We start from the raw sequence: 25,258 nt of genomic DNA on the forward strand, positions 1-25,258 counted from the left end.
TCAAAAACAAAAGCTTTGAGCTCCCTGAGGGCAGGACCCATGTTTTATTTAATCACTGACTTCCTAGCACCAGTTCAGTGCGGCAAGTAGCAGTCACTTAACAAACCTTCACTGTATGAACAAAGGAACTCCTTAGAATTATTTGTAAGTTTACACAAATATATGTCCACTGTGGAAAACATTTTAAAGTGGAAGCCTAATTACATGATATAAACTTAAACATTACAGATGCAAAATGGAGTTTCTTATGAATGATGTCTGAAATTTATGACCTAATCACTTCTCTCAGGCAGAGAACTTTGTGAAAAGTATGTAAGTTGACTAGGTTTAATTTCCTACAAACCAAATAAAATAAGGAACAAATCTCTATAGAAAGAATGCTTGGCCAGAGCAATTTTCCATACATAAAGGCGGGAGAAAGTCCAGTGTAATCATTTCCTTAGCGTACTGAAATCCTGGGTATCTCTTCTGGTTGTGACTATGTACACATTTAGGTTTCTTCCTCCACCCCAACCCCCCTTTTTTTTACCTGCATTATCTCCCCTTCAGAGCCTACCAATGCCACCATGCCATGAAGAGCTGCCAAACAAAGCATTGTGGGAGAGCCCTGAAAACAAAGAATCAGAGTATGTCAAGAGGGAAACAGTCCTTGGGTTTGGATTCTATAAAAACTGTATCACAGAGAAACAAATGGTCAAAATGGTACTAAATTTGTAGGGTCAATGCAACCTGTGTCACTGAACCAAAGGCAGAGGACTTTGAATAAAGTAACAGGTTCCAGTTGTGAGATCATAGGTGGCTTCTCGTTGTTTTTTACTTTTCAAAACCACGGTGTTGTTTTACAATTAAAACACTGACAAATTATCTAGTTTAAAAAAAGAAAACTCTAATGGTTAACAGTATGTATCATTGATAAGGCGTTAAAAGTACATGTGTCTCTTTCATTTGAAATTGCCTACTCTTTTATAGTTAAGCTATATATATCTTAGCAGCACCTATAAATGGTCCAATAAAATAGTGCTTTCTCCTTTATAAAAGCATAAAATAACATGCAGGAGGTGTCTTCTACCTGGGCTAGGACAATTCTGATCCAAGCAGGGAGCAGTCTGTTGCCCAAGTCTTCAGCTTTTCCATGTCCACACACAGACAAACCATGAACGATGTTTCCTAACGCCAGGGCAAAACCTGAAGTCTATTAGAAACATATAAAAACAAGAGGTAAGAAACAAGAAGACTGGCCCCGGTCAGGAATATTCATACACAGCAACATCAGCACTCTAGGGACTCCCTTTCCAACAGCTGCCTGCAAGTCAGAGATTTGCAGATTTTTAAAATTTAGACTTTAGTTTGCAACAGAAACTTCAGTCTAATTGCAAGGAATTCAGCTTCAGTGAGTGGTTTATTTTAGGTAAAGAATACTGCACTATTGAGTGACTTGGGAAAAAAATCCAAATTCCAACAAGGGGTTAGGGTGAAAATACCAAGTTAAATCACACAAGCCCAGTCAACTCCCAAACAAATGCCCTGTGATGAGCACATGCAAACTTGTACATTCTGGTGTTTGCAAAATCTACTCTGAATGTAAGTGAGCAGACATATAACCATAAAATAGTAACAATACAATACAACATAAGCTTAAAACCTGAACTGAATCCTGCAATAACTCACTATGGCCAGTATTAAGACTTTGGAGAAATTGAAGGGAAAAAAATGACCAAGCAAACAAAATATAAATGGTGAAATTCAGAGCATGTGTAATCAGAGGGAACATTTTTTTTTCAGTTTTTAAAAATTGTGGTAAAATACACATATCATAAAATTTACCATCTTAACCATTTTTAAATGCACAGTTTAGTGGTAAGAAGTACATTTATATTGTGCAACCATCACTACCATCTGCATCTTTTCATCTTGCAAAACTGAAACTCTGTACCCACTGAACAATAACTACACATTCCCGCTTCCCCACCTCCTGGCAACCACCATTCTACTTTCTTTCTCTATGCTTTTGACTATTCTAAACACCTCATATAAGAAGAATCATACCGAATTTGCCTTTTTGTGATGGGCCTAATTCACTTAGCATAATGTCCTCGAGGTTATCTGTGTCATAGCATATGTCAGAATTTCCTTCCTTTTTAAGGCTGACTAATATTTCAGAGGGAACATTGTAAGGGTATTTCATTTAATCAGCAGGTATCTAAATTCTCCTATATATTCAGTCATGAGCCAAGAGTCTCTGCCTTGAATTTGCTGAGGTTTTACTTTATCAGATTACTCTACGTATTCTTATCTTTACAAATTTTTGTCTCTAGCTCTACATGACTCTTACATTCCCTGGCCATGTGTTTTAAGATTTTATAAATACGGAGCAATAGTTGGAGAGAGAGAAAAGACTTTTTGTATTCAGACCAAAGAAAAAAAAATCTATAGGGGATAAAGAGAGAAAAAGATGTCTGTGGCCACTGACCATCCCTGTGAGAGAAGAGTTAGATGTTCCTCAGTTCTGGGCACAAAAAATCTCTCGCTATAGTCTCATTCAGAGTAAACCAAAATCAGGACTTTGCAGCAAGCTGAGACCCACAGAGAGAGAACTAGGGCACACATTCTGACCTGCTGGTTGTTCTCCACTAATAGTCGAAGCTTGTTCATAATATCTTCAGCCTCCGCAGCCTCGATGATCCCGGCACTGAATGCTGATGTACACACACAGCTCAGGGTATAGGCAAGAACCTGGGAAAAAAAACCGCAGAAGAATGTCTCTTCATGTGGGAAAATAAAAGAACATGATTTAGTTGACATAAATATTTTGACAAACTTATCCCTAGGATAAGGACTGGATTCAAATATACCTGTCACAGACCGGCCATTGCTCTGCAGCCTAACTTACATTACATTTCAGAACAATATTATGAAATGGGTGTCATTCTGCCAAGTTTATGGGTAGAAACTTTGAGTCTGAATGACACATAGCTAGCAAGTGACAGAGGCGAGATTCAAGCCCGGGTCTTTAGACTCCAAATCAATGAGTTCTCTCATCACCTCATGTCAGAAAACAGCATCCATACACTGCAGAAGCAGATTTTCCTCACTAGTAGATGCTACTAATGGTCATGTGCTCCGATCCAAGGCCAAACAGGAGAGGAAATTCTAAGCACTGAAACACTTTAAGATTCCCTAGTAGAAGTGGAGCATAATGGATGAGGAATGTCAGTTTTAGAGTCACATAAATTGTGTACAATAGAAATACTACTACTTACTTCACAGCACTGGTGTGATTTTAATAAGCAAATGAAAAATAAATGAATAAATGAACAAATTATGAATTAAAAAAAATATTGGGAGTAGAAACAGAACACTCAGGTGTTGACCCCAAGTTGACTACTGGCTGGCTGAGAAACTTTGGGCAAGTCTCTCAATCTATTTGCTCCCAGCTTCTTTTTTTTTTTTTTTTTTTTTTTTTATAACAAATCAAGGTTAATCATCTCTCCCTGGTACCCTGCATTTTCACGATGAATCCCTCTCTTACGAAGATGCTGTTAAGACAAAGTAGAAATTTTCACCTCCTAACTCTGGTTGATATGGCATGAAAAAAAGAAACGGTTTCAAGGTAGAAGTTGGAGAACAAAAATCCAAGGGGAGAAAAACAAAGCAAAACTGCTTGCTCAAGGCCTTTTAAATCAAAACATCAAGGCAGACAGATGCATCAATTATAAAAATCTTACATTCATTTATTAATCAAACTGTTCTCCACTGCAACATTTTCTCCTTTGGCTTCAAAAAAAAAATATGTACTTTCAAACTGCACACTGCACTGCTTTCAAAATGGAAATGTGGTGCATGTCTTAGAACAAAACTTCAACCCTCTGTGCCCCAAAGAAATTTACTGATTCAACAAGTCCTATTGCAGACAGCAGAGGAGCCGAGCAGGGAAACACAGCAGCCATTATGTGCTCATCAATAGCTCGTGGGCAGGCCAGGGGGGGAAACAGGATCTGCTCTAATGAGAGGCGGAATCTGGCCAGGCCAAGAGGCCGGCCCAGGCTTCTCCCAAAAAGCACAGGCGACGGGGTTTCACCTGGGGGCAGCAGAGACACATGCCTCAGATGACCCGCTCAGCACCGTCAATACACAGGCTGGGCCACAAGAACTGCAATTCTGCATCTTTTTTCGGCGCCATCACAGAAAAATCTTTTCATTAAGTGTGGTAAAGGGAATTTTCTCAATAATTTTTCATGCTAGCTGACATTAAAAAAAAAATCAAATGCCTTTTTGATCCGCAGTTTCTTAAGCTTATTCCTGGCTGTTTCTTAAAGTTATATTTGGCTTGAGCATAATTCTAAAAAAAAAAAATCTCCATTTAACCTTCCTCTAGAAATGGCAGCTCTTCCTAGAAACTGCCTTCTAGTGACGCTGAGTTTGGTTTTTGTAGTCACTGAAGGCTCTTATCTTACATGCCACATTTAAGTCTAAGTTGATTTAAACAGCTGTACCATTTGAAAACCTTAGGATCTAATATAGGTTGTCTGCCACTCAGATTTCCTCCTTAGCCCTGTTGAAATCGAGGCAGAATTTAATTTCAGAGTTACCAAGATATGAGAAGTAGAAAATAAGCAGCAACGGGAAAACAAAAGACAGCAGAGGGAAGACGACCGCAACCTTCGTCTCCTACCTCCTGAAACGTCCTGCTTTGGCTCCCACTGTCATCTAGGTACGCAGAGAGCTTCCGAAGTGAGGCTGCGACGTGAACCCGCGACTCCATTTGGCTGCTGTGGCTCATAAGGGACAGGACAAGTCCAACTCCCAATATACAGCCCGTGCTTGGAGGCCAAAAAAGAAGAGGAGTGAAAACCACGAGAAACCCATGCCATCCTTCTTCACTTAACATGGGAGTTAACAGGGCTCTACAACCGGAAGTGAGATGGCTGGATTCTAATTCTGCTGTCTGGTGTATAGGACTACCCCACCAACCCCCTACGAGTATACCCACCTTCCCTACGAAAGGAAAACTTAGTAACAAGACAGGTGTCCGTGGCCCTTGCTAATGCTGTGTACCCAATGGAGAAAACAAATACATGAAATAGTGAAAACAGAAGGAGGCATACAGAGCAATCAAACCAGCTCTAGCTCTGCACTTAGAGAAATGCCTGGTCCTCTCTCCACTGGCCCCCTACCCCTAACCATGTTGAGTGCACTATGATTAACTGCCTAAGGAGAGAAAAGGCTAAATTTCAGGATATGAGCTGAGGACATCTGACTAATAACAGGGGGGATGAATGCAAGGCATGGTTACGAGGTACTGCTAAGTGCCTCATGTTTCCTAGTCAACTTCAACAAGTGGAATTTCTTTCTCAAAGCAACTGTGTATTTGTTGGTGCACAATGACATTAATCCTCTTCTCCCCGCTGATCCCTCCAAGTACCACTGGGTCAGAAGAGAAAATGGACAAATGACAGGCTTGTCAAAAGTTACCCCACGTGACAATTCAATTGGAATCTTGGGCTTTGTGCTCCCATTCTCCTGAAAGAATACATATCCATTTAAAGAAAAGAATTGTTCTCCCAGAAAACTTCTACTTAGTATAATAAGATAATGCAGCTTGGTGGTAATTTTTCACTTTTTTGAAAAATGCTGATTTTTTTCAGAAAACATCCTCACTCTTGTTTGGCTTGCCTCTCCCCATGATATATGCTGCTTAAGAAGGCATTCCAGGGGCATTTCTCCAGTAACATATTTCAACGCCTGTATGTTATGGCATTTTGCTCTTATACAGTATCTACCTCCTTGGCTGGTGTCAAGACCTTCACATCATTTCTTGAACATGTTAGTTACTTCCCTCAACACCTCTGTGCAAATGGAACTTCCATATCTGATACGAGATACCCGAAAGGATGGAGAGGCTACAGGACTTGCTTAAGGTCAAGCAGAGAGTTTCCAGCAGAGCACAGGGACGGGGGTTTTTTGGTTTCCAGCTTTCTGTTCCAACTACCAAACCTCAGACCCCTCCGGGTGCCCTGCGTGATGCCATGATGGAATGCCTATGAGAAGGCAATGTGCCTCAAGCATGGTTTTTTAGGTTCTCTTGCAGAATAACTTGGCATTAGAAAATCCTATGTGAAGAAGCTATTGCAGTAATAATCCATCATTAGTCAGGCAGAACTGTTGTGCTAGCTTACAGGAATTTAACAGCAAGCTCAACTAGCACAATGCCTATTTCAACTGGTTAAATCAGCATCTAACATCTGAACACGGCATGCTTTTGAGACACATCACATTTCTGAAAGAGGAAAGGCTGCTCTTGATTAGAATGGATTTAAGTCTTCATTTTCATTTAGAATCTACAGGAAAGGTTTTTTGGCCATTTTTCTATATTGATGCACATAAAAACTTGAAATTAGTCCAAAGACTAAACAAATGTGATTAATACTTTGAAAAATTTAACTTTTGCTCCCTCTTTGACTATTTAACTGCTACCTATGCTTAGGATTTCAAATGTTACTTACTTCCTCAGGGACACCTTCCCTGGCCCAGCAGGGAACCCCTTTAGTATTTTTCCCATAGCACCAGGTACTAATTTACTTCAATTTTGTTTTCCTTTAGGTAATGTTAATGATGAACTCTGATGAGGATTTCTTGGGAGACTGTTTGACTACTGTCCACATCCTTCACTAGCCTGCAAGCTCCATGAGGATGGGTAGATAGGTACCTTTTCTGTTTTTCCTCACTGTAGTATTTGTGGCACCTGGTATACTGCTGGACAGGGACGGACATTGTCAGTATTTACTGAATGCTGAAGAACTGACCAAATGCAGTTTCAAGAAAGTCTAAAGTGGAGATAAGATCTATAGCGGAGGGAAAAAAACAAACAAACAAAAAAAGAATTCTCACGTTCAGTTGGAAGAAAAATTTATGACTAGTAAAACTCTCTGAATATATTACCCAAGATTCAATCAATAAAACTGAATTTCTATTTTTTCGCCAAACTAAGAGAGGGGGGCATCAGGTTTGTAAGGAAAAAAGATTCTTCTCAAAGCTAACTTGACTACTGGGGCTCATCTTTTTCAATAAATAGGCAGGTGTCTAAGTCATACATTTCTGGCTATTCTAGGCACAAAAAAAATCTCTACCCCTGGACTGAAGCTCCTCTTTTACCATCCGAAGACACATGGGTACAAAGGTCTAGAAAAAGACATCCCAGTTACTAGTTCACATTTACCTAGAAATGATCACAGCAGACTTATTCTTGGGCAAGGTGATCATTCACTAACAATTCTATTCATTGCTACAATGGTTGTTAGCTGACTGCTATATGAATGTATAATCTAACTAGATACAAACGGGTGTCAATATAACTATGTTAGACTGTATGCATCTATTGACCTTCTGATCTGTTTCCTTCTACTTTGTCTAATTTGTTCCAGCCTGTACCAAGTGTAATCCTAACACTTTATCCCTGATGTCTCCTTCTGATTTCCAAATCGTCTACATTTTAATGTGTTTATTTTTCTGTCCTTAGTCTTAAAGATTCTCCCAGGTGCTTAGTTTAGCATTTCTACACATTTACCTCATTCTAGCTTCACTGTTCTGCCTGTCCTAAACCAAGAATAACCTGGACTGAGATAGCTTTCACACCTTTCTGTCCACTGAAAACAAAAAGGAGTTACGTGTTGGTGTCTTGAACAGATGAAATGAATTATATTAGGTAAACAATTTGAGGTTTGGGAATTGCTAATATAAACCTTCTATAAGAATACTGACAAATGATAAAGAGAATTTGAGTTTTAAAAGGTTATGTCCCATTATGTCATTATTTATTTGAATCTCTTATCCAAGTGTATTAAAATATCGCCAGCAAAAAAAATTCTGAGACTTAAAAGCTATGCAATTCTGATATGTGTGTTGCTATATCAACTGAGACATGATATATTTTTCTAAAATTAACCAGAGATGAATCTTCAATTCCCTAGCTTATTGTAGGCTATTCTGCAGATTAAGTACTAGGTCATATAATAATTAGTCCTAATAATAGTTAACATCCGTATAGTGCTTTGCCCTTTACAAAGCGTTATACAAATGTTATCGTATTTGTAAAAGCTCAATAGTAATTAACCAACGCTCAGGCCATTGACGATAAGGGAATAGTAGGACTGCAATGGCACAATAAGCACCACGAGATGGCAGCAAAAGGTAAGTGATAGGACCACAAACACCGACCAGCCCAGGTGCTTGGTTCTCTCAGCAGGCACATGTCCATTAAATCAAGGAAGCGTGATGAATTTGCTCTGGGTGAATTCTATCACCTGAGGTAGCATGCTGCCAGATCTATTAACTACCTCTGGGTAACGCTTCCACTATTTCTCATGAAGGAGGACTGCCCCAGACCCCTGCAATCTCATTAGACTGGGGAATACTTTATGCCATGAACCAGGCATTCAGGTCTGGGCCTAGTTAGAATCTCTTTTTTGTTGTTGTTTTTAATGGTGAGCAACATCCACATGTCAGAAGAAAATAATAAACACCACAATGTCAAGTGTCAAATTGCTTTCTTTCTATTGAAATGTGTTCTCTGTGCTGTGCTATGCATGAGAAAGCAAGCTGGCTTTGAAGTCAGACAGACTAGCTTTCCCTTCTAGCTCTGCCACTTTGTGACCTTGAATCAATTTCCCATTTGAGACTGACTTTCTTTATCTAGAAACTGAAGTGATGCTGATTCCTGCTTTAGTATCAATATTTAGGTTGTAATCAGGGCTTAATTACATGAGAAACAGAAGTGAAGAGGCCCAACACAATATGGGGCTGCTCAGTAAGTATCAGTGGGACCTGAAACCAAAGACAGAACCACATAAGCACTGTAAGCACTGATGTCCACAAAGCATTAGGAAGGACAAAACACCAAGCTTCATCAACTGCAGGAAAATAGGAGTTTGGAGAGAATAGAGGGAGAGTTTCTTGAAGGACCTGAGCTTTTAATTGGCTCTGAAAGGCAAGCAAGATTTTACTAAATGGACAGGAAATTTCTGAGGACCCTATTCTACTTGGATCTGCAGGATTAATCCCCTGCGTAGGCCCACCTTTCCCTCTCCCAAACACAGTTGTTTATTAAGGAGTTAAGCCTCAAGAATGAAGGTAAGAATGAAGAAATAAGAATCTTATTAATATAAAAAGTTTATTTTAAAGTTAAATATGCTTAGACTTGTGAAGTTTTTAAATGCATTAATATCCATACTGTGGATAATTCAGCTATCCCCACAGTCCTCCTTACATTCAAACAACTTTCCTGCAAACTAATGGAGATAACACACGAGAGTCATTCCTGATTGTCCCAACTGGCTGGAAGTTTGTAGCATGTTAATCCAAATTTTTCTCCAACTTTATAATACCCTGGGCTACAGATATGCTAAACTCCTCTGGGGGAAGGTGGGAGAAAGAAGGGAGGGTTGAGGGGAGAGGGGAGAGGGGAAGGGAGAGAAACTTATCTTACTCCTTAGTTGTAAAAGGCAACACCACCAATACATGAATTAAGCTAAAAAATCGCAAGTCTTTATCGGACCCCAAAAACAGTTACATGACTATCCCTTCTATTAATCATTTTCTAAATTCAAGAGACTTCAGTCATGCCCCCAAACTCTTCCTCTACCCATATTCAAAGCCAAACCTGTAACATGTCATTTCATCTCAAAGTGTTCCGTGATAAACTGGGTGGGTGTCAGGGGTTCTTATCCAGTCTTAGGCTGCATGTGAAAGGTCTTGTAACTACCACCTACTAAGCAAAGATTTGACTTTATTTGATGAAATACTTGATATCTGCAGTAATTTTGCCATTTGCTCTTTTGTTAGCCTAAACTTAACAGGCTAGATGATATGAATGTAAATTTAGATCCCAAGTTCCCAAAGGCCAGAAATTTAAACACTGATTTTTTTTTCTTTTTTCTTTTTTTGGGGGGTGCAGTGGAGAACACTGATTTAACTCATATTTGACCAGTGGCCATAAGAGTACAAAGTAAATGAGTTAATAAATTGGAGGTCGGTGCTTATAATCTGTTGAGTTTCCTAGTGACTTCAACCCCAGAGGATTCAAACTGAGGTTCCAAAACATGGAATTCCAAAAAGGTACAATGCAGGTTCTCAGTGGAGTCAGCATCTCACGAAACCTAATAAAGCAGTATATTTTCTCACATAAGCCACATAGATAAATTGAAATATTCAGTGTCTCACTAAACTAGTATGTTTAACAGTTTTTTGAGGTATTCTTTTCTGATTATTCTTTTTTGTTTTTGTTTTTGTTTTTTTCATAACCAGAATGAGAAGATAAATTTTAAGATATTTAGTTTAACAGACAAAATGTTTGAAAAGCAGGATGTTTGTGGGGGGAGAGGGATCTACTGAACTTGTGGAGGCTGGGAAGCCTGGTATAACCTCTGTTTGTTTCCATTTGGATTCCTCAGACTGGATTTCAGAGGGAAATCTAAATCATGGGTCAAAGGTCCCTTTTGTCAAATCAAATTCAAAGAATAGTTTCAACAGATCTTTAAAAAGGTTGTCATACATACAAGTCCCCAGAAGGACACTTCATATGATAAGTACAAGACAGAATCTAAGGTATTGGCAACTCAGTGGCAGCCGCAAAGTGCAATTTGTTGCTTTATATGGGAACAAACTGTCCATTTCTGAAACTTGGTTTTCAGAACAAGTAAGCTTTAATTACAGATTTTTTTATTATTACTGAAAACTCTTTGCAAAGGAATTCAAGATCCAATCCTACAAATATTTCACCATGGAATGCAAACTTTGTGGCCAAGAAAGAACCAATCTGTGAGCATCAGAGAGGAAATGGAATAAACATACTTGTATTCAAGACTAGTGTCAAAGCAGCAATTTTCTAGGGCATCCAAAGACTTCATCACCAGAAGGTTCATCTGTTGACCAGATACATCACTGGGTAAAGACCAAGAGGGAAAAACGAATTATTTTAAATCATTCAACTGTCTAAAAGTATTTACTATGTAATATTTTGCTCTCAATATTTTATTGAAAATGCATTTCTTTAAAAAAAATGTAAGGAACAATTAACAGTATTGATGATTCACACATATTTTGTAGACAGAGAAAACCAGTCAGAGAATTTATTCAATAATTGGGTTTCTGAACATTATAATCACTTGCAAACCAATAAACCCTAAAACTGCTACTTTTGCATTTTCTCAGTTCATTAAAATTTTAAATCACAGAAAAATTAAAACCAAGCTCAGAATTCTAAAAAAAAATATTTCTAAGAAGGCTACAGTGATTTTCTTCAGAATATTTACTAGCCCATTAAGTTGATATTATCAATAATCATTCCAAATCTTTCTTGCGAAGACTATTGCTTCTGATTTCATGTCTCAAATGTTGAGGTTTTAAGTTCTATTCTTTTTTTTAATTTTTATTTTAAGGAGGAAAAAAACCCAGCCCTGTATTTTTTTCTGCCTTTATACAGTAATTGGTGTGGTTTTTGTGATAGTCTTGGTGAGAACTTTGACTTCTAGGGGAAAATAAAACTTAAAAGGTAGCTCTGTGTCTGTTTTTTCAGGCAGAGTTGTGGGTTTCATCACTGACACTTTATTATCAAGGGGTCCCTATATGTCACCTCTCCTGCCACTGCCTCAGACCATGCTGAGTGGAATGCAGCCCCAGGAATGCCAGCCAGCCAGAGAGCACTTTAAATAATATCTTCTCCAACCAAGGACCATAGTGGTTTTGCCTGAGGTGAAGGATTACATTTTGCAATGAGAAAACACGCACACACAGGCACACACAGCTTTAATAGCTTTAACTAAATATGTCCTATTATAGTTGTTCTCTGGAGTAAAATATACCTAAATATCCTAAACAAATGCCGAAGACATCCTACGAGTATCCTCTGGGAGTTATGACAGAAGCAAGCTTTGGAATAAGATGCTTTTCTGAATAAACTCTAGACGGGAATTTAAATTCAGGAGACTTTTTCATAAGCCTTAGCCAAAAAAAAAAAGGACGGATTGTCATAATTCTCTTCTATAAGGTGATTTTTCATTCTGCAGACCAACATATTGTCTTAATCCTGTTCTCCTAAGGAGCCATTTGGGGCCACTTATTTGATGTTATTGACTATTCAGAGGCAATAGCCCTCAAAACATTTACTTTAATTTTAGAAAAACAGAAACTTTACCCCAAAATGTCATTATCTGGTGACTCTGTCATTATCTAGTGAAATATTTATTAGTACCAAGAGGCAAATATTTCAGATTCCTCTGCTCCAAGAAATCAGGAAGGTGGGAACCCTGGATAATCACACTAATGGCTGCAGGACGAATACAGCAGGCATAAGGAGGAGAGCGCTATCAGATACCGGATCACTAGGGCAAAGGTAAAGCTTGCAGTTACTCTGAGGGCACTCTGCCCTGGGAAGAGCTTCCTGGCAGCCTCCCCCAAGGTTTCCTGCAGGTGCACAGCCAAGCAGAATAGATGGGGTAGAAGACAATCTAGGAACTGGGGACAAATGCTTTAGGTGAATCACCGTAGGTTTCTCCAGGTAGCACAATTAAATGAACCACAAATACAAGCTTGTCAAGCCCTAAAACCAGCAGCATCTCATCCTAAACTAATGAAGAAGGGAGCCAGAGCCAGCATAGGATGAAATGAGTTGCCTGGAGTTAAATTGCCATGGCTCATTTCTAGTTATAAAACATGTAGCTTGAAAAGAAACTGAAGAAAGAGCATGAACACAGATGGTGAAGAGACTGCCATTTGTAACAAAGCAGCAAAAGGAGAAAAATCACTTTCAAGTTAAAAGTCATTAAAAATACTTGTGTTCTGTCACACACAAGATACGTTACAGTCAATTCACATGTAGAGGGCAGCTTTTTGTTTGTGTCCAGAACCAGGTCTCTGTATACTAATGCTGGTGAACAGAACGAAATAAATATTCTGGAAACATTTCATTTATGATCTCAAAGACTAAGCCAGTCTTCCCAGTCATCTGACTAATGTTTCCAAGAACTGAAAATGATCATCTGAAATATAATATTTCCCTAGATCAACAGCAGTTCTCATAAAGGTTTCACATATTGGTGTCTACACAAAACTATGGAAATTACATATGCAAACTTAACCACTGGTTTCAAACAGAAATCTAAATATGACATAATGTCATTCAGTTTATTCACATCAGCACCACTTCTTGCCTTTGGACAGTTTCTGCTGAACAGGGAAGTTTAAGGACATCTAACATCATAATAGGATGCCTTCCCCCATCCCTATTTCTAGTGCAGAGAAATGGGGCTAAAACTCCAAGTCAGTGACAGCTAAATATTCATGATACTCAAATATGCATGTTGAACCACACCACAATCAACCTGGATATATAAAATTCTAAGATCTGTTATAAAATAAAGAATAAACATAATGAGCAACAAAACTAAAGTAGATTTATGCACAAGAAAACTTTCTCATTTAGTGGAATTTTCCACCTGGGTCTTTGATATTCTATTAGCTCCATTCAAGAGTAAAGCTAGCAGTCCAAAAAAGAGCAATCAAACTAAATAAAGCACGCAGTATAATATGCACAGATTAAGACTCTTTAAGGATTACAAAAATGTAGCCAGGGCACAGGATAAAAGCAGTATTTAAATCTGGGTACATGCAGTTCTCGGGTGATTCGGTGATTCCCAGCACCCTCAGGCGTAAGGGACACCACCCTATCCACCAATCTTTTCCTCTCATTTTACAGTAATAGCAATAAAGAATAAGCAATTATTTTCACCCTTATAAACCAGGAAGCTTTTTAAAATTTATAGCACCGTATGATTAGACTTTTCTTGTATCTATTACACAAATGTATCTAGGGCTTTTATCTAAGCATGAAATGATTTTCAGGTAATCAATCACATTACTATCTCTGTGATGGTATTTTAGAAAGATGAATTCATTCATAACGGAGAATAAAGGATCAACTTGCCCATCTCAAAAAGTTTAGCACCACAGACTGCTCAGATATAATGTATGTGGGGGGGGGGGTGCGTGCACATGTGAGAGAGAGAGAGAGAGAGAGAAATTCTTCACCTAAGTCACAAAGAGGAAAATCAGGAATATGTTAATAAACCGTACCTGAGTTTCTCCTCACACAAGCGAGAGAGAAACATCCCCAAAGCAAGGCCCATGTGGATCTGCACGGCTTGAGACTCATCAGCACTTGGTTTCCCAGGTAACCTGGCAGTCAGCATGTTCAGGATTTCCTCAACCTTCTCTTTGCAAGAGATAATGAAAACTGGCACAAGGAGAGACAAAGCCGTGGCGGCTGTGGAACGGGCAATGGCACTAGCTGTGCTTTCACCGGAATAGGATTTCTAGGACATGCCAAAGAAAAAAAAAAACAGGGGGTTGGCCTTTTGTTTAAAACATGAAGGAAGCACACCTCTCACAAAAGCACCATGCAACGGTACAAGCTTCTTTTAGATCCACCCCTGTCAACCAAAAAAAAAGTTAAAAAAGAAATCTATTTCCGTATTTGTCTATAGGTTACCATTTCACTCTTGGTAAAATAATTTGCTACCAAGCAATCGGTTAACTAACAATATCCTTTGAAATTTGAAAAAACAAATTCTAAGTGTCTCCTTTTAAAGGGTGTGAATTCCCTCACAATAAAGCCTGAAACGATTTCAGTGTTTTGAAAGTCCACATGTGTATATAATGAAAAACCCCAAGTGAAGCTATCCAAGCTTGGAGAAACCACCAAGCCACATTAGAAATGTCCAGAAAGGCAGGAGTTTTCCGGGAGAGAAAGGAAAGGGGTTGGGGTGGGGGCAGTTTACGTTTAGTTACAGAGGGATAAGTGTAAGTTTAGCACAGGGATCTATTGGCAGATCTCCCAAAATTCTTGGTGGGAACGCTTCCCAGTAGATGGATTATTTCCTACAGGGGGTTAATTCCTTTTAATTAAAAAGGAAGTTGAAATCCTAAAAGCCTCTGGTTACAAAGCAATAACCAGCTATTCAAAATGAAACGGAGAGCTCTATATGCTCCCTCCTATATTAATTATGGGAAAAGGAATGAATAACAGCCCTAATAAAATGACAGGGCAGCTGAATATGAACAGCTTCTATAAGAATCCCGTGTTAGAGAGCGCCATCAGACATTATATACATTTATAAATAGGGCTCAAGTGCGGAAGAAAGCCCATTTATCATTCCTCACTATTATCCACTTCAAATTTTCAGACATACCATAAAGGCTGTGTTGTCCCTTGCAGTCAAAACACATTAAAAAGTGTTTTTAATTCTATGCTCGTTTGCTAACTCTAGTACTTTAAGGATAAAAAGGAAACGTGTGCTGAGGTATTCTTTAAGTTAATATAACACTATTATAATGACAATACTAATCAAAATGACCCAGCTGCTAGGACAAGGGAAATAAAGGAAGTGGCTTTTGAAACAGGGCTTTGAAAAAGCATAATAATGCAAGAATCACAAAGGTAAGAGGCGACCTGAGCTGGTTAGTAAAGACGTTATTTTTACTGGTTTGCAGGAACTAAGCAGCATGATTAGGAATCTAATACAATATCCTGTCCTGCCGACTACCTGAACCAGATTGCTACCACAAAGACCTCCATATAAGCTAACAAGTTTTTCATCCAGCATCAGAAATAAGAACACTTGTGACAGACAACAAATCATAAAGGAAGTTACTTCTATGAGCAAAATCTGTCTTCCAGTTTAATTCTGTGCTATCTGGTAAGTCATTGTTTTGTCCTCAAGTACAGTCAAAAATCAAGTTCCGGACCCTCAGCCCCAAATGAATACATACCAGGTCCTCCTAAGGGCAGGAGGACAGAGGCACACAAAATGTTGTACAAAGAAGACCTAAGGAAATGAAGTTTCAGGCTAAATTCGTGATCTTAGCAACAGTCAGGACCTGTGTTATATTTTTATTCAAATCAACTATAATCCTCTGCCACTCAGCTGATTGTCCCATGATCACTATAATTCCCTAAGCAATGGATAGTGATAAAATAGAATCAAAATAAATTCATGCAGATGCAGAAATAAAGCATGCACTACAGCCAAAAAAGGGGAAATGAAACCTAAACCAAAAACGTGTCTTCTTCAAATTTGCTTCAAATCTTAGGATATAAGCATGAAGAAAGAGAATGACTAAGGAACAGGTGCTTTTTTATGAGCAACTATATTACTTTGTATTTATAGAGCATTTTACATTTTCACAACATTTTCTCATAGATTATATAATTTGAGCCTCACAATCTTCTATAAAGTTGGCAAAGCATTAATTTCTACCTTCATTTTACAGGTAGGGAAAATAAGGTGGTAGGTTAAGTGTCAGGTCAACAGTCACAAAACTAGTAAGAGGCGAAGCTGGGGCTACATTCACTATAGATTATATTGTTCAATCACCTCATTTTACAAAATAATGACACAAAGGCCCAGAGAGATTATGTGAATTGCCCATGATCACATACTCTGAAATGAAAAAACTAAGACCTAGCTCGGTGGTAGAGTGTGTTTCTAACATGCATGAGGTCCTGGGTTCAATCCCCTGTACCTCCGTTAAAATAAATAAACCTGATTACCTCCCATCAAAAATCAATTAAAAAAACAAAAAACAAAAAACAAAAAAAAAACTATGACCAGAAACTCAGGATCCTCCATCTTCAGCCAATGTTTATTTTATTACAGCTGTAACTTTTGACGCTGACTTTATATTAGAATAACTTAGAAAGGTTCCAAAATGCGGATGCCCAGGGCCCAACCCTGAGCAATTAAATCAGAGGTGAGGCCTACACATCAGTGTTTCTTTTTTCAATATATGTGTATTTAAAGTTCCCCAGGTGACTCTAACGTACAGCCAAGGCTGAGACTTATATCTAATGCGTAGCTCAGGCTAAGACTTACACTATATCATGGATTTCACGTGAACAACTGATATATGAACCAATTCTTGAGTTTTCTAATCATTTTTTATTTCCCCAACTTACATAGTAGAACCAGGAGAAAAGTCGTCCTCTGGGTTGGTAATGGCTATCTACAATGACCAGAAGAGTATCAAACACCATGGAAATCCACTCTTCCATTGAAAGGAAATTAGGTTGAACCTGTAAATGAAGAAAAACATGAAATGATACTGGGAAAAAGAAAAAAAAAAGTTAAACATTATTTCTAGATCCAGGGTACAACCCCTTTCTGTATTAAAGAATGAAGTACTATTATGAAAAACTAAACTTCATCTGCCAGGACTGCATGAAATACACAGGTATTGGACAAATCTACATCCTCACCTGCACCCCAACATGACTAAGACTTAGCTTTCATCTAAGACTTAGCAGAGGTGAGAGGATGGGGGCTGCAAAACAGAACACATCTGAGAGCTCCTCAGAGCTCTCCTATGTTCAGTGAGGATAACATGGAGGTTACAAGGAGAGATATGCAGAGAAAGCAACTCAAAGTTTCTCATTTCTGACTGTCATTTCAATAAAGCAGCCTACAAAATTTTGATCACCATCTCTAACATTTCTGCTTACTATCACTATATTTATCACTGAACAATCATCACAACATTTGCTTGGCCAAATAAGCATGAAAACATAAATGATCTTTGGTTTGGAAAAGAAGAGGAAAGAGAATGCAAAAAATAAAACAATAACAAAACCCAACTCAGTCAAAAGAACTTGGTTTTAAAAAATCGCTTATGACCATGGATGTCAAAAAACATTCACTGGGGGAAGAGGCTATAGCTCAGTGGTAGAGCATGTGCTTAGCATGCATGAGGTCCTGAGTTCCAATCTCCAGTACCTCTGTTTAAAAAAAAAAAAAAAACAATAAATAAATAAACCTAATTACCTCCCCCTAAATAAAATAAAAATTCATTAACTCACATGGTAACACACAGTGGTGCAAACTATAAAGGTCAATGCAGTGTTGAGAATCCTTGAAATTAATTCCTTGACTCAAACAAGGCTTTCTTCTTAAGATCTTTAGTTGTGAGTTAAATGCAGATTTGAATGAAGTCTGAAAACTTTAATCAAACAACGAGGTCTTGAGTTTATACTGAGTAATAGCCAAAGGCAAGGTCATCAGGAATGAAAGCAAAGCTCCATCTCTGGGGCTGTGTGGCTTCTCAGTGTTTTGTGCATGATGTGTTACAGCACAGGACAGAGGGTGGGGGAATAAAGAACAGAAGCACCTGGAGCTCAAGTCCTGAGCTAGACCTCAAGCTGTGACTGGGGCGAATTACCTACACAAGTGACACCAAAGGGAAGGGGTTCTAGGAAGGCGTGTTTACTTTTTAGGTTGTCCATCTACTTAGCGTGCTGCCTCTGTTCAAGTATTCCATGGCTCTTTCAAGGATATGAAACATTTCCTCTCTAAAAAATTTTTATCTTTCTCATTTTTAAAATAAGATTCTGGGCTTAATCAAAGTTAAATTTTCTTATGATAACTAACTACATTTTTATTCTCCATGCAATAATCCCTTGGCCTCCTTCCCTTCCCCATATGTAATACATCTGTAGCATTATTCTCCTGTTTTCTGGTAAGAGCACCTTTTGGGGACTTCCCTCTTCCACCATTTGAAACTTGGTTAAATGCTCAGTCAAGCTACCCGTCCTACCCTGCCCAAGGTGCAGGCACGGAACCCGTGGGATTCTGAATCTTAAGTGAAAGATGCAGGGACAGTAATCGACTGGAGCTGACCCACCGCAGTAGGGGTGGTCTGCTGACTTGGGTCATCAGTGCCTATGCCCGGACTCCCCAACTTACCTGGGTTCCTATTTTTCCCCTAACCTGGTTTTTAAGCTTTGCCTTCAATTCCATGAGCTTCCAGATTCCTTATTCTTCTAGTTCCTTTTTTTTTTTTTATTAAAATAGAAGTCCATTTCCTTCCAGAAAAGAACCCACCAAAAAAGAACCAAAAAGCCCCACCATGAAAAAAACAAAAAAAGAGTGCAAATGGTCCATAAGACACTCTGTGGGGACAGAGACAGGCTGAATAGCATTGAATAAAGTCCAATTTTTGCAGCAAGAAGTGATGAAGAGCATGTGCTGATGATAATGGTTACTTTACTGAGTGCTTAGTATTTACTGGCCACTGTGCCTTACATATACTAATTCATTTAATCCATTATACAATAAGCCTACCTGGTAAGTCTTGTTATCCCCATTTTACCGACGGGGAAATAGGCTCCAAAAGGGTAAGTACCAACAGTAATCCATGGAGCTAGTAAGTGCAAGTATTAGGATTTAAATATAGGACTCTCCTACTCCAAAGCCTGTGTTTTTCAACCACTTGACTATAATAATAGCTACCAGATAATGGGGCTTAAAAGAAAAATAAATCCATGCCTTTTTATTTTGACAGATATGAATTGTCTGAAAAAGTACATTGGAAATGAACATTGGCCAGCTCGCCACATGTTTAATTAAGAAATAAATGCCTTGCAAAAATGAATAGGCACTTTGTCATTGACATCTACAATTAAAATGCAAAGTACATTTTTTTTTCAGTCAGTAAACACTGCTTATTTATCATTTTTTGACAGCATTGTTCACTTTCAGTAAGCCTAGTTAACCTCCTAAGATTGGTTACCATGATGTAATCACAAAAGACAACCCCTGTTGCATAAAATTGGTACCTTCAAATGGAAATGACACTTAACTGTGATGGAGAAAGCAAAACAGAAAAGCAGCAAAGTGTTTTAGAGGACACTAGGCTTACAGCGTAAAGGCACATCGGTTAGCACAGTTTGGTGCTGCAAGCACAGGCTGCAACCTCCTAAATTCAGGGCCAGGCTTAAGGAGCCATCTCACTTTTCACATGTTACACAACCAAAGCCCAACTGGTTTAGACACCCTTAACTCACCTCCAGGACCCCCTCAGAGTCCGAGGAGAGGCTGGCTTCATGTTTGGATACAACAACAGCAAGGCCGCTTAAGGCTAACAGCGCGTTGCCTTTGACCACTGGGCTGTCTCTGTTTAAAAAGAAAAAAATTCCAAGAGAGGATTTAGGGGCATTAACCAGGAGAAGAGAAGGCGCTATTATAGGGAGGGCAGATGAGGTCAATAAGCACTTCCATCCCTTCACAGAGCCTCGTAAATGCAGGTCTGTTTGTTCCCTGATGCCAGCAGCTTCTTTCCTTCTTCTGACACTAGGGCTGATTTTGAACTTTTCTAATAAATGTCTGGTCATTACGTTTTTGGTAACATAAAAATCCAAGCTCATATATCTAAGCTCTTTCTTTCTAAAATTTTTGTTTTATCATTTGACCCGACATATCCCAAGCTTCTTCAGTGTCATCTTTGGCCAATACAAATGTACTGAGCTGTTGGAAAACACAACCAGGGACAGTTCTGTGAATAAGCCCAGCAGAACACAGCTGGCTTTCTGGCTCTTCGAAAGCACCGGTGTGTGGAACTAGTTTCTAGTGAACCGCTTCAGATGGCATCCTTTACTAGCAACTCGACACACTGGGAGCTTTCCTCTGTCATGAATATTTCCCCCTTCTTTTTTTTTTTTTAACATGCCAAAGCCAGCAATCTTAAAATCAGACTGTAACATAATTTAGAGACCCTAGATAAGAAGCAAACAAGGCCTGTTTTTAAATTACTGGGTTTGAAAGTGGCCCCTTTATATCATCCAAACAGTGGTTTTCTAATATTGGCAATAAAATCTTAAGTTTGACTTCCAAATTTGGTATCAAGAAAACTGAAACTTTTAAATATACTTACTGCTTGAAAAATGTACAGGTAGTATTATTCCATAATTCCAAAGTGATCCTATAGAATAAAATCCCCAATGGGACATTGAGGAGATCCTCTTGGCTTGCCAACTCTGTCATAACAGGACTCGAGCAACACAGCACTCTTACCATCAGATAGCTCAGTTCTCAGTCCTACAACTGAGGGTTCCCATAAACAGAGAGAATGTTTCCCCAAACCTGGACTTGAGATCTGAATTCCAATCAGTGCACATATCCAAGGATTACTCCCTGTTTACCCCTGTGCAGGAACAGAACCAATGTCTGGGATGAGGAAGACTTACAACCCTGTTCACCATACAAGCCTAGTGCCTCCAGCCCTAAGCCACGGTCATGACTGAACATGTGAGTTAGTGGGTATCAAAGCATTAGTATACACCTGTGTTCTTGTATTTTTGTTTCCACTTGGTAAGAACTGAACTTAGGATCTGCCATTATCAAGTTCCTCCATCTATGGATTCATCCATTTCCTCCTCCCTTCTCTCTCTCCCACCTTGGGATGGTTAAACTCAGTGAAGGTTTGCTCTGCACACTTGGTTATTTTCTTCACCCCTTCGGGAATCCATTCCTCTATGAGGGCTGCCATATGTTGATAAGACCAACATTTATATTGAGGAATGGGACAGGGGAGATAACAGGAAGAAAAACTTGAGTTTGAAGCAGCTTTGCAATAACGATTACTGGGAACTCCAATAGCTAATAATAAAACACCAGGAAGCAAGGCAAGATGTGGTCACTCCTAGGTGTCCTAGCCAGAAAATCATGTAACAAAACCAAATTTAAATCCTTTATTCCTAATATTCTCTCTTTCCATTAGCTGAGAATATCTATTCTGTTACGAAGTGGTCATGAATCCCTGAAGTTAGATTAAAAAAAAAAAAAGGTTTTAAATTCTCAATGATCTGAGAATTTCCTCGGTTTTTATCACCCTGTAGAAATTCTTAGCCACCAGAAATTGGGTATCAAACCCTTTAAAACAAGAATATTAGTTAAGATGACATAAAAAATATTTTTAACCCTAAAATTCTGAAAGAGAATTTAGCCTCAGTTTTAAAACAGTGCCCCAAATGACTTTATTTCAGAAGTGCCACTGGTCTTGGCATTCTTGAGCATGTATTCTTCTTGTAAAATGGAAAACATATTTAAAGCTACCAGTAATTAGACCTTTGGGTGCAGACTAAACGCACTCTTGGACATTAATCTTTGGACAGAAAAAAATTAAACCACAGTCACACAATGGATGCTTAGACCAAGTTACACTACAACGTTTCATAAAGGTACAGTGACTGGCTACTGATAATCTTTACATTCCCCACATGCCTCGCACAGTGACTTATGGAGAGAAGACACTGTACATAGTGAGACAACTCCAAGGAGGAGCCGGCCAGGTGAAATCCTACAATTGGTTCAGCAAAAACTCTTCACCTCGTTGATCAATTAGCCATCCCTTACCAGTCAAGCAGTAGTGACTAATTTGCATAATAACATGTCAGCATCAGTACAGTATTTATCTAGGCAACACCACTGACATTTTAATTAAATTGTCCTTTGAAACAAACAGATTCCATTAGCTTAATTAAAAAGCTCAAGGAAGGCCAAGCTACAATGATGCTTTCTTAGGGACAAAGTATTACATTACATATTAGCGAAGTGACCCAATCCTTTGGGGATTATTACCTTCACGTTCAAATCTATTTAATTATTAACAATGAAAATAAACTTACATCAATCACCAGGGTTTATCTGTGTTCTGATTCTCCCTTAGCCCTATCCCTGATGCTTTAAAAATGCTCTCAAGTGAGCAAATCAGTCTAATCCTCTGACTTGTATTTTACTTCCTACATTTAATTTATGGCTCAGAACAAAATAAACCCTACATTGGCCCAACCAGCCTCTGGCAGCCATGGTCCAAGGAACAGAAGGCTAAGCTGGCAGGAGATGGTGGTGGGGTCCTCACATGATTGGAGGAAGCCAGTGGGGAAAAGTAAAGAGAAGGCAGCAAAGTGATTTTTCCCCTGCTCCATCATTAATCTCTCAGCCTCTGGACCAACTATCTCTTGCTCACTTGCTGTCATGCCTAGCATTGTCAGAATTGCTGTAATAAGATGAGGTCTATAAAATACTTTGAAATTTTTGATGAAAAGGTAATACCATGAGAACATAAATTATTTTTACTCCATACCACTGAGAATGTGAACACACTCTTCTTAGGTATTAGTCATGAAATGATGCTATGCAAATCTGAAGATTAAAGTCTTACTGAAATAAAATTTTAGAATGGAATCTGCAAAAGCTTCCAGAAGGGCAAAATTATACTTTGTTTTAATAGAAAGCTGCTAGTTTCTTCAGCATTCGAACTTTTTTGTTGCAAATGTCAGAGCACTGTTTTTAACAGGATGTAAGTAGACTATATAATAGAACAAACTGTAAAAGGTAAAGGTCAAAGGCAATCCCCCACCCCAGCACCTCCTCCCCTCCAATAAGCAGCTGAACACTCTCCCATCGTGTCTGCAATCCACCAAACTAGATAAGCAGACACCAATGAGTCTCTATAGAAGCCTCTCTGTATTTTTCCTTTCATTTTGTAAACAGATATGTCAACAGATATTTCCCAGTGCCTCTCACAGAATTGAGGCGTTCAGGAGAGGATTACCACTTCTATGTCCCTTTATTCAGAAGACCCGCGGCTGAGTAGTGATCAGGTACTGAGGTCAGATTTTCCAGTGAAGTATCTGTTTAAGACATTGCTGGTGGAAAGTGAACTCTAAGGTAGATCATGTTTTTGTTTTTGTTTTGTTTTTTTAAGGCAAAATCTATTTAGCTACAGAAGGTCTGGGACACGACAGGGATAAACTATACTGTAAGTATTTCCAGGTAATACGGACTTTCAGTACATATGAAATCCTCTAGGTCAAAGGTATATTTATGTTATTTGCTGGACATGAAGAAAGGAAGTCAAACAGAAATGGTGGCACCTAAAGTTAATGGTGAAAAGGAGAGGTACATGTCACTTATCACCAGGAACAATTAGTCAGCTTGCTAACAAAGGGACCTGAAGAGGTTGCTCAAGCAAGCTTACTAGGGTATCATTTTCTTAGTGAGAGCTGGGTTAAAAATAAAAAGCCTCAAGGTAGTAATACTCAGGTTATTTTTGTTAAAAAAAAAAAAACCATAAGGATATGACAAAATTGCCTTTTTACTGGGTCTTCGTATGCATTTTTAGTATTAAAAAATTCAATATTTAGATATCCTGGACCCAATAACATCAAGAGAATGAAAGGAGGCACTGTGATTTATTTACTAGCTCACAGTTGAGATTTAACCATCTATTTACAAAATCCCTGTAATTCATTCACATTATCAAAGATTTCTTTTTTTTCCCCTCTTGTACTAAATCACAGTCTTTCAAATCTAAGCCAAAGTACGGGGCATTTTGTTAGGTGTACAATGTCGGTGCAACCTGGATGTAAAAGTTATGTGTCTGAACTGGTTCCTCTGTATTTTCACAGAAAAACATGTAGTAAGAATATGAGAAAGAGTAACAACTGATTTTTAAAAATATAACTCAAAAGTCCTTTAAGATCGTTAAAGGTATGAGATGCCTGAAAAGGAGAAAATGTATTGGTGAAGGGAAAAAAAAACGTTTTTAGAAAATTTCTGGTAAGAGAATAAATGGATCTTACTTTGCAGCTGCTTTGGTGACCTCATCAGTCAACATGTCTCGAACCCTGTGATACAGATGGAAAAGAAGTATGAGAGTTTATGGTAGAGCAAGAAACCAATCTTTTTGCTTATTCATCAACTAATAAGAACCTCTGGCAGTGACTCCAGATCTTAAAACATCCATGTAGAATTTTAGGGTAAAGTGAAAGAACTGTAGTAATGGCTTTCCTTCCATCTCCTCAGGTTACTTAGCAGAGGCAGGGAAGGATCTGAATGGAACTGAGGAGCGCTGTACGGGGAGCGTGGTCATGGTGTCATTTCTCATACTGAGTGGTGGGGATACAAGAGCCCTTTATATTATTCTCTGCTATGGACTGAATGTCTGTATCTCCTCCCATATTCATATGCTGAAATCTCAACTCCAAATGTGGGGCCTTTGTGAGGTCACAAGGTGGAGCCCTCGTGAATGGAATTAGTGTCCTTATAAGAAGAGAGACTAGAGAGCTTGCTTTCTCTCTGCTCTCTGCCATGGGAAGATACAAGGAGAAGGCAGCCACCCACAAACTTAGGATCAGGCCCCCACCAGCACCAGATCCGCTGTCACCTTGATCTAGGGTTTCCCAGCCTTTGTAACAGTGAAAAATAAATTTCTGTTGTTTAAGCCACCTGGTCTATGGTATTTTTGTTATAGCAGCTGGAACTAAGACATTTCTTTCTTCTCTGCTCACCAAAACAGCAATTTACTACTTTCAAATTGTAGATAAAAAAATTTTCACTACATACATCTATAAAATAAAATTTTAAATGTTGGTTAT

At 38.6% G+C, this 25,258-nt stretch overlaps 1 protein-coding gene across 1 annotated transcript in view; it reads right to left on the reverse strand.

Moving 5' to 3' along the window:
• Positions 1-25,258, reverse strand: part of FOCAD (focadhesin) — a 237,411-nt gene that overhangs the window by 35,012 nt on the left and 177,141 nt on the right. Inside the window, 9 exon segments of the mRNA XM_006180373.3 lie at positions 530-607; positions 1,070-1,192; positions 2,614-2,733; positions 4,673-4,820; positions 10,846-10,935; positions 14,125-14,363; positions 17,006-17,122; positions 19,886-19,994; positions 24,464-24,508. Of these exon segments, the coding sequence (XP_006180435.2) occupies positions 530-607; positions 1,070-1,192; positions 2,614-2,733; positions 4,673-4,820; positions 10,846-10,935; positions 14,125-14,363; positions 17,006-17,122; positions 19,886-19,994; positions 24,464-24,508 (1,069 nt within the window).

The sequence above is a fragment of the Camelus ferus genome, chromosome 4 (assembly GCF_009834535.1).
Source record: "Camelus ferus isolate YT-003-E chromosome 4, BCGSAC_Cfer_1.0, whole genome shotgun sequence".
Classification (NCBI taxonomy): domain Eukaryota; kingdom Metazoa; phylum Chordata; class Mammalia; order Artiodactyla; family Camelidae; genus Camelus; species Camelus ferus.